At 37.1% G+C, this 9,141-nt stretch overlaps 2 protein-coding genes across 2 annotated transcripts; one reads left to right on the forward strand and one right to left on the reverse strand.

Annotated features, from left to right (window-relative positions):
* The first annotated feature begins 927 nt into the window (after positions 1-927).
* Positions 928-4,761, forward strand: LOC117925011 (pentatricopeptide repeat-containing protein At2g06000). The gene is made up of 2 exons (XM_034843800.1): positions 928-2,886; positions 4,308-4,761. The coding sequence occupies exon 1, from the start codon at positions 1,051-1,053 to the stop codon at positions 2,764-2,766; it is 1,716 nt and encodes a 571-aa protein (XP_034699691.1). The 5' UTR covers positions 928-1,050; the 3' UTR covers positions 2,767-2,886; positions 4,308-4,761.
* Positions 4,762-5,351: 590 nt separating this feature from the next.
* LOC117925012 (thiol protease aleurain-like) lies at positions 5,352-9,141 on the reverse strand. Its single transcript, XM_034843801.1, has 8 exons — positions 8,879-9,141; positions 8,642-8,763; positions 7,903-8,018; positions 7,271-7,344; positions 6,907-7,171; positions 6,274-6,405; positions 5,748-5,883; positions 5,352-5,621 (listed from the first exon to the last, which is right to left on the reverse strand). The coding sequence occupies exons 1-8, from the start codon at positions 9,082-9,084 to the stop codon at positions 5,584-5,586; spliced, it is 1,089 nt and encodes a 362-aa protein (XP_034699692.1). The 5' UTR covers positions 9,085-9,141; the 3' UTR covers positions 5,352-5,583.

A 9,141-nucleotide genomic window follows, 5' to 3' on the forward strand; every position in this document is an offset into this window, starting at 1 on the left:
TAATAATAATAATAATAATAATAATAGCAATGGTTAGGGTTATTTGATTAAAAGGGTTATTGAATCTGAATTTGGAAATCTAACTCTCCTTCAATTTTTGCCATATTTTTGACAAAAATGACATCATTTTTTCTTTAAAAAATAATTTTTTTTTCTAAAACCTATATATAAATATTTGAAATGGTGAAAGACATTTATGTAAAAAATAAACTAATTTTCAAATAAAAGCATGAGAGATGTTAGATTTATAAATTTTAGAGATTGTTTCATGTCTTTTAACAATTAATTCTAATTTTTATATAAAATATTAAAACTCTTAAAGGCTTGTATTAAAAAAGTATGATTTTTTAAAATTGTTTAAAAGAATTGAGATATTTAAAAAAAAAATTACTACCATAAATCTTAAAGCAATTTAAATTGTTTGCTTTTTAACTTAATTTTTTGAAGGCAATTATATTTTAATAAAAAAATTAAATGTATATATATTTTTCAATCTTTAATTTGCTTTAAGACTTAAAAGGTAAAAGTTTAAAAGTGTTAATTTTTATTTTTGAGTTATTTGATTAAAAATCCAAATTAAAAAATTTAACCTTGCATCTTTTTTTTTTATCCTCCTTTTAACGAAAATATCCTTATTTTTTTCTTGTAAAAATAATTTTATTTTATAAAAGTTATATCTAAATACTTGAAATGAAAAATGGTATTTATGTAAAAATGGGTTAGTTTTCGTTGATTTTTAACAATTAATTCTTTATTTTTTTTGTTATATTCTACCAAGTTGGGCCGGCCACATTGAGGAATCGGGCCTGTAGGTGCCGAAGGAGGCCATTTGAATGTGATTATTTAAATGGGCCAGAAGCCCAAGAACCAGAAAATCAGAGCCCAGAAGTATAACAAACGAAGAAGCCTTGCAGAGGGTGGGAAAACCCTAGCGCATTCATAGATGCTGATGCTGACCCTCGCCACGAAACCCTTCATCTCGATCGCTCCTCGGCACAATCTGCATATGGGTTTTTCTATATCAGCTTCGTCCACGCCACTGCTCTTTCCATGAAGAAACAATCTGAAAATCGCGGAGCAAATAACATATCTTTATGTCTTCTTTGTGCCCACCAGACTCAGCCCTGTGATGGCGTGGCGTTGCAGATGACCCTCCTCCTCTTCATTACTCGTCCCTCGAGGGTTCGGGCCTCCAAGATCGCCATAGCCCAGTTCCACGAGCACGCCGTTGGAATCTCTCGCAATCGGCCCGAGGTAATTCAAAACCCAGAGAATTGGATTGTTAAGGTTATATGCACGCTATGCGTCCGTACACACTCGCTTGATGCTTGTTTGGATTATTTCAGTAAGACATTGACCCCGTCTATTGCTTTTGAGGTTGTTCGAGGTCTGAACAATCCAGAATTAGCCTTGAAGTTTTTCCAGCTCAGTAGGGTGAATTTGAATCTCTGTCATTCTTTCAGGACTTATAGTTTTCTATTGAGGTCTCTTTCTGAAATGGGTCTCCATGAATCTGCGAAAGCTGTTTATGATTGTATGAACATTGATGGGCATTCACCTGATGCTTCGGTTTTAGGGTTTTTGGTGTCCTCGGCAACTGATGCGGGCAAGTTCAACATTGCCAGGACATGGGTTGATGGAGTTGAGTTCAGTTTGGTTGTGTATAATAAGTTATTGAATCAGTTAGTTAGAGGGAATCAAGTGGATGAGGCTGTTTGCTTCTTTAGAGAGCAAATGGGTTTACATGGTCCTTTTGATTCTTGCAGTTTTAATATTTTAATTCGAGGTTTGTGTAGAATTGGGAAGGTTGATAAGGCTTTTGAGTTATTCAATGAAATGGGAGGTTTTGGTTGTTCTCCTGATGTTATTACCTATAATACTCTTATAAATGGATTTTGTAGGGTTAATGAGGTGGATAGAGGGCATGATTTATTGAAGGAATTGTTATCGAAGAATGATTTGTCACCCGATGTTGTAACCTATACATCAATTATATCAGGTTATTGCAAGTTGGGTAAGATGGAGAAAGCTTCTATTCTTTTTAATAACATGATTAGCTCTGGTATCAAGCCCAATGCATTTACTTTTAACATTCTTATCAATGGTTTCGGCAAGGTTGGAGACATGGTTTCAGCTGAGAATATGTATGAGGAGATGCTTCTTCTTGGTTGCCCTCCGGATATTATCACTTTCACTTCCCTGATTGATGGTCATTGTCGAACAGGGAAAGTGGAGCGGAGTTTGAAGCTCTGGCATGAACTGAATGCCAGAAATTTGTCTCCAAATGAGTATACTTTCGCTATTCTTATCAATGCCTTGTGCAAGGAGAACAGATTGCATGAGGCTCGTGGCTTCTTGAGGGACTTGAAGTGGAGGCATATTGTTGCTCAACCGTTTATGTACAACCCTGTGATTGATGGGTTTTGCAAGGCTGGGAATGTAGATGAGGCGAATGTGATTCTGGCAGAGATGGAGGAGAAGAGATGTAAACCTGATAAAATAACATTTACTATTCTAATTATTGGGCATTGCATGAAAGGGAGATTGTCAGAAGCAATCAGCATTTTTAATCGGATGTTGGGAACTGGTTGTGCTCCGGATTCCATTACAATGACATCTTTAATATCTTGTCTTTTGAAGGCTGGAATGCCTAATGAAGCCTATAGGATTATGCAAATAGCATCAGAGGATTTCAACTTGGGTTTGAAGTCTTTGAAAAGGAATGTTCCATTAAGGACAAACACAGATATTCCAGTGGCTGTTTAACAAATGGGCTGCTAAGGAAGGACACGTAGTGTCATGGACCTGGTGCAAGAGGTCCTTCTCCGTCATGTGCAAATATGAAATAAAACATATTCAGCCATGGTGGAAATCAGTTAGTAACCGGTAAGTACTTTGTCCATAAATCTACACTAGCTTTTGAATTTAACATTCTTCCAAATTAATGCTGATTTTCTTGACCTTGTATTCATGTTTCTTTCTGCTGCAAGTTTCCTAGTATTAACCTTTAATTTCTTCTGAAATTTTTAAGTAATTCTATTTCTTAATTAGGCATTTATTTGTAACTAATCAATTGTTGAATGCACTGTGCTCATCTTGCGCGTGTTGGCAATTTCTATTATGATGCGTATGTATTTTGGGACATTATATTGAAAATACATACACCTTCTTTAAGGCTATGTTTGGTTACAGGAAAATTAGAGGGAAAATGCAAGGGAAAGAAAATAGAGAGGAAAAATAGAAGAAAATAAAAAATGAAGAGAAATAAAAAATAGATTTAAAGTCAATAAATCATTTTTATATGCTACTTCAAACTCTAATTTATTTTATCTCTTCTATATTGGGATTAAATAATTTGAAAATGCATAACTTTTTAACTATTTTAATTATATTAGATTTTCTTTCTATATCTTTTGTAATAAAACCAACCATGAGAAAGTTATTTTGCTCTTTCCGTAGTACTGTTCTGGAACCAACATTAGGATCTGATTACATTCAAATTGTAATGGGGGAGATGAAAAAACAATTATATATCTTAAAAGCATCTAGAATGAGTGCTTGCTTTGTGATGACATATTACCCGATTCACTGCCACTTATACAGATTGTCTAGTTGCCAAAATTCACAAACTGGCAATGTTTGCTCTCTAAATCTATAGGTTTCCGTTTGTGATTTTGGTTCATTGATTTGTTTCTGCGAAAACAGTTTATGTCCACTGTTGATGGACTGACAAATCACTTTCCCGGTCTTGCCAGTTTGCCACTTGCCACTTGCAATGAGGGTCAATCTCTCTACAATATACTGCTGGAAAAATGCATGTAAAAGTTACATTTAACTCTGTATAAATTATAACAAGAAATCATGTTCAGGACAAGCACTGTATAAAAGCAGCGCACCCATGGGAAGCATCAGATATGTGTTTCACCGTGTTCAGGTTCAGGGATGTAATAAATCAACCTGGATGGGTCTGGGAAGCAAGGAAAGGGGAAAGAAAACGAAAATGAAAACATGCCAAAACTGAAGAAAATCTATGCATTTACCTCAACTTTCTTAATTTTGTATTAAAATATTGAACTGAAACCAAGGCCCATCTCCATTTTATTATTTGAACTTGTGCAGAAAAAATTATGACTGAAGGTACTGATCAGGCTTAGATGGGTGCATGTTGGAGCATCAAAGAACATGACCATATCTGTAGATGACATCCCACTTTTAACTCCCTTACCTATAAGGTTGAATTAGAATCGTACTGTTTCCTTTTCAATTCTGCATTTTAATGGCTTTGTTCCCTTCATTTGGATTTGCAGGTTGGAGCTAATGCATTCCAGATATTGGAGCCCCCCTGAACGGTATTCAGTCCTTGCCCACCATCCCTGGTTTAGGGTATGATCCAAGATTGAAGGCATGTTTGTCTGATCTGATCTGATCTTGTCATGGGAACATCATAAATGCTCGAGTTCACAGGTCTGGAGGCCATGGAAAAAACTCAAGGGAAAGCTGTTTTCTGGTTTGATTGTAGGAAAGAAACTCAGATGATGGCTAGAGGTCATTATGCAGACAGGGCGATGTTCCATGTAACTTGGATTTTCAAAATTGAAGTCATATACATGGATCAATAAAGCGATACAGCTTCTTTGCTTCATTCACCCCATTCAACATGTAATTCATGCTGATACCTCTTTCCTATAAATGCTGAGAATCATTTGTAATTTTGGAAAGAAGCGGGAAAATAAAAAGAAAAAACAGGTTCCTTTTGTAGGCTATGATACAGGTGAAAATAAAGGTTCCTTATGGAGGCTATGATACAGGTTTTAGGTTTAAATTTGCTTGCTTGACCCAGAAGCTCCAAACTAGTGTTTCAATAGTAGTATCTATTGAACAAAAGATTAAGTTGAATGTGTATGGTAAGCAAAATGCCAAGATAGGATAGTAGTATCTATTTAACAAGAGATTTAAGTTGAATGTGTATGGTAAGATTTAGGCAACTGGAATCAAGGTGTTGGGTGTAAATAATGAACTTGAAAATATATGCTTAATAACATCACCATCACCTAATGGGTGCTAAATCCTACTGAAAAGTACACTTTGTATTATAGTCAGTCCCGACAAAATAAGACAGCTGTTGCTTCATAGGCCACGACTTGATCTTTATGGTGGTAATAAAGTCCTGCTAACTGAGGTGATAACAAGAAACAAATGTACCAGGTTCTTTTGAGGACATCCGTGGATGGGAGTAACTGTTAGGGCCATATGACATTTTTTTAACCGTATAATTAAAGATTGACATTTATAAGCCAATTTCAACAATGCACAGCATAGGTTTTTAGTGCGAAGGGAAGGAGAGAATGGAGTAAAAACTAAATACCAAAGGAAATGTATTGATAACTAACACACCACCATAGATAGAAAATTACAAGGGTGTTTGTTGAGTACATCATAGCCACCATTTATAGAGGGCAAATGCTTTGGCTTTATTTTGTACATAAAAGCTTGCATCTTCATCAGTGTACTGACCCTTCCCCTCCTCACCTCAGATATGAACAATAACAATTCAAATCTACAACCTCGAAAGAGCCCACCAGCTTAAGCAACAACGGGATATGATGAGCAAGTTGCCACACCTGCAACGAAATCATCAGTTTCAGTTTCAGGTTCTAACTTTATGGATGGCTTAATTAACCTTCAAGGATGCTAAGAAGCAATCATTTGAAAGCATTAAACAGTCTAGTCTACGCGTGGAAACTTACCACACATATTCTTGCCCAACTCCATTTTGAAGTAGCCATTGTCGCCCCAGTTTTCTCCCCATGAGTTCTTGATGAGCCAGTATGCTACACCATCTTCAACTCCATACCCGACTGCAAGAACAGCATGGTTCACATCCTGCCAAATAAAATTCATTAATGTCTGAAAGAACGATACCACATCATCTCTCTCTATAGGGCACAGAGGGTCTGATGTCAAAGAACATGTATAAGTACCCATGATTGGGTAATATGTCTTCATGTGCATACATTTTGATACAACACAAAACAAACAGATCGAAAAAATGAGGTGACCATGAGATGCCGCTCAAACCTACAACTACTTTGAATTACTTACTTTCTAGAAATCTATATAAGGCTCTTAGTATTGTTCTTGCATTAGAAATGAATGCTTCATGAATCTCAATTAAAATCTACCAAACTTTTCCTATTTGATAAACACAATGTTTTGGGGATGTTCACCCGATAGGGTATAGAAAATATCATATTTCCAATGAGAAAAACTCACCATGGGAGTGCTGCCACAAGTTCCACTTGTGTAAACTCCTTTCTTGTAAAATCGGAAATCATGGACCACCTCAAATGCCACACTCACTGGACGAACAAATGCAACTGCATGCTTTAACTCATCTTCAGCACCCTGCATTCATCTTTTAAATTAGAAGACAGAAGGGTAGAGCATCTGAAGAAAACTTTTAACTCCTGCATAATGGGCCTATTAGTTAAGTGCTGTTGTGTTTCTAGTGTAAATGTAAATGAGACTGCACCCTATTCCAATATTGGGGTGGAGTGGGAAATTGAGATGATCTAGTTAACAAATGCAAAAAATGAAATTGATGAAATTTGATCAGCAAAACTACTTGTTTTATATTAGACTGAGTTAGGAATGAACAGTACAAAGAAGATGGAAGCATTGGGAGTAAGCAATGGTTTGGGTTTCAGGTTAAATTTGATCAGGTAGATTGAATCTATTAAGGTGATAGTGGCAAATCCAACCCTGAAAAAAAATGGGAAATTCGGATATGTTGGAAAATCAGGATCCAGTTCTGCTAGCTCTACATAGACAGGAGTATTTCTCTTATTTTATTGTATCAAGTACATGCAATAAGAGAAGTAGAAGAAAATTGTTCATGAAACTTACCAGGGTAATATTCACAGAGTCGAGAACTTGAACACCAATATTTTCTGAAGAAAATTTGCAGGTGCCATCTAGTCCAGTGTAAGGATATGCTTCCTCAGTATCAAGGCCACCATTGTATTTGATGTACTCAAAAGCTTGGGATGGCAATCCCCCGTGGCATCCAAAGTTATTGAAAGCTCCGGCACAGTCCACAAGCTGCTGCTCAGACAGAGAGATCCCCTTCCCAAATGCCTGAGCGTAAGCTGCCTCTAGAGCTCCAGTGGTGCTGCAGTAGACAAGCATTCAAGATTTAGATCATGATCAGAGTAATGGTTTAGTGCCTTATCTCAGTAAATTGCATATTCTAATCTTAACTCAAGCTCACCTGAAAGTCCAGCAAGATCCACAGTGACCTTGATCTTTGATCGGGCTGACTATGCCATCTTCTCTCCAATCTTTCTGCAGATGTCAACACAGAAACACTATTATGAGATTGTACTCACATAAAAAATTTCCCTAAGTTATATCAGCTAAACAGAAGATATAAGCCCTGTTTAGAAGACCTTCTCAAATACTAAAAACAGGATTCAAACGTCAAATGCAACTTTTAAGAGTATTTGAATATCAACATAACTTATCTGTCTTCTGAAGAATAAGGAATACTAAAATCGACATGGGAAAATTATTTATTTAATTAAAATTTTCAAAAATATGATAATTATCCTTTACATTTAACACCATTCCCAAACATAAAATTGAATCACAAATCTTCATTAAATTCAGAAGTTAAAACCTATCACAGATAGGGATAGATGTTCTATACATTCAAGGTACTATTATGCTTGCCCTTGAGGGTTTGTAACTTCAGAAAATTGTAATATTAAAATGGTCTTTCACCTCCAACTAGAGTATGTTGATCAATCATTTGATTGCATGGACTAGAGCATCCGAACAGAAATTTTTGCTAAAACTCAAAAATCAAATGCCAAACACTAATTAATTTCTCACTACTATTACCGTCTCAGGAAGGATAACATCAGTTAGCTTGTGATTGCCCTTCAAGGTGGCAGAGCAGTTCTGAGCAGCTCCCAACCTGTGTCTGCGGAACTCTTCCCAGGTCCAATCAGCGAACTCTGTGTATCAAACAATTACCAGAAGAATTGGGTTACTTCTTTGCAGAAAAGTAAATTGATGGTGGGCTACTCTCTCAACCTCAGGGTATTCATTTCATCTTCCTACTTACACTACTTTCTGTTTGATTCAAAAGTAAAAAATTCTTCTGAACAAAATCCACATGATTGAGTGAACTTATTCAACCAGTCCATTTGGAATCGTACAAAGCTACTTTTTGCTATGGAAAATGCTACTCGCATCTCATGTTTTGCATTATTTTGAATTCCAGGAAACAGTACAGTCAATTGATAATAGAGCCAAAGACCGTGTTTTGGACACCAAAACAACAACCAACACCTGTCAGAATTTTTCATCGACTTTTCTTTTTCCCACAAAGCAAACATTAAATTCCACCAACCAAACATCAAATTGATCTACAAAAGTAACCATCGAAAGCGAATTTCCCTAGGAATTTTGCTAACATGTCAGGCTATGATTGGATATAACCCAACCGCTCTAAAAGGTCAGCAATATACAATATCCTCTACAATCGCATCTACCCACCGCCCGGAGGTCAGCGGAACCGTCCGATCGGACGGCTGAATCCAGCTTAAGAAAAAAGAAAGAAAAGGAAGAAACTTACGATTAACAGCTAGAGTATAAGGCAAGCCCTTTCTGTTAGTGGATCTGATGAGTTTCAAATTCTCCGAGAAAATCTCGAATCTCAGCTTAATCTCGTCCACCGTCTTGTAACTCTTCCCATACCTGAAAGTGCACCCCCGGTCACTTTGTCAGTTGAACTAAAAAACCAAAACTGAGAGATCCTATCTACAAAAGTCTGATTCACAAGGATCGGCCGCCGAGAACAGAGAAAACCAACCTGTGAGCGAAGCTCGCGAAGGAGTGAGCGTGACGCGTGTCGCCGATCAGCCGGAGGACGGACGATTCCAAGTCGCGTATGCTGTCCGATACCAGTCTAATTGGGTTCTCTTCATCGAAGCTTGATCGGAAATGATGGTCAGCCTCCCCGGCAGCGACGGCGCAGAGCAGGATCAGGACGGCGGCGACGACGGAGAGCCGAGCCATTTTTCTTACTTCCGGAGTTTTTGGGCCGTCGGGGGATTGGATTGGGCTTTAAAGGAG

The sequence above is a fragment of the Vitis riparia genome, chromosome 11, assembly GCF_004353265.1.
Source record: "Vitis riparia cultivar Riparia Gloire de Montpellier isolate 1030 chromosome 11, EGFV_Vit.rip_1.0, whole genome shotgun sequence".
Classification (NCBI taxonomy): domain Eukaryota; kingdom Viridiplantae; phylum Streptophyta; class Magnoliopsida; order Vitales; family Vitaceae; genus Vitis; species Vitis riparia.

Coding starts and splice junctions, on each gene's coding strand:
- LOC117925011 (XM_034843800.1), top strand. CDS start 1,051: ATGAAGAAACAATCTGAAAATCGCGGAGCAAATAACATATCTTTATGT.
- LOC117925012 (XM_034843801.1), bottom strand. CDS start 9,084: ATGGCTCGGCTCTCCGTCGTCGCCGCCGTCCTGATCCTGCTCTGCGCC. Junction 7,172..7,270: donor GGATCTTGCTGGACTTTCAG/GTGAGCTTGAGT, acceptor TGTCTACTGCAG/CACCACTGGAGCTCTAGAGG. Junction 5,884..6,273: donor CTTGTGGCAGCACTCCCATG/GTGAGTTTTTCT, acceptor TTTATTTGGCAG/GATGTGAACCATGCTGTTCT.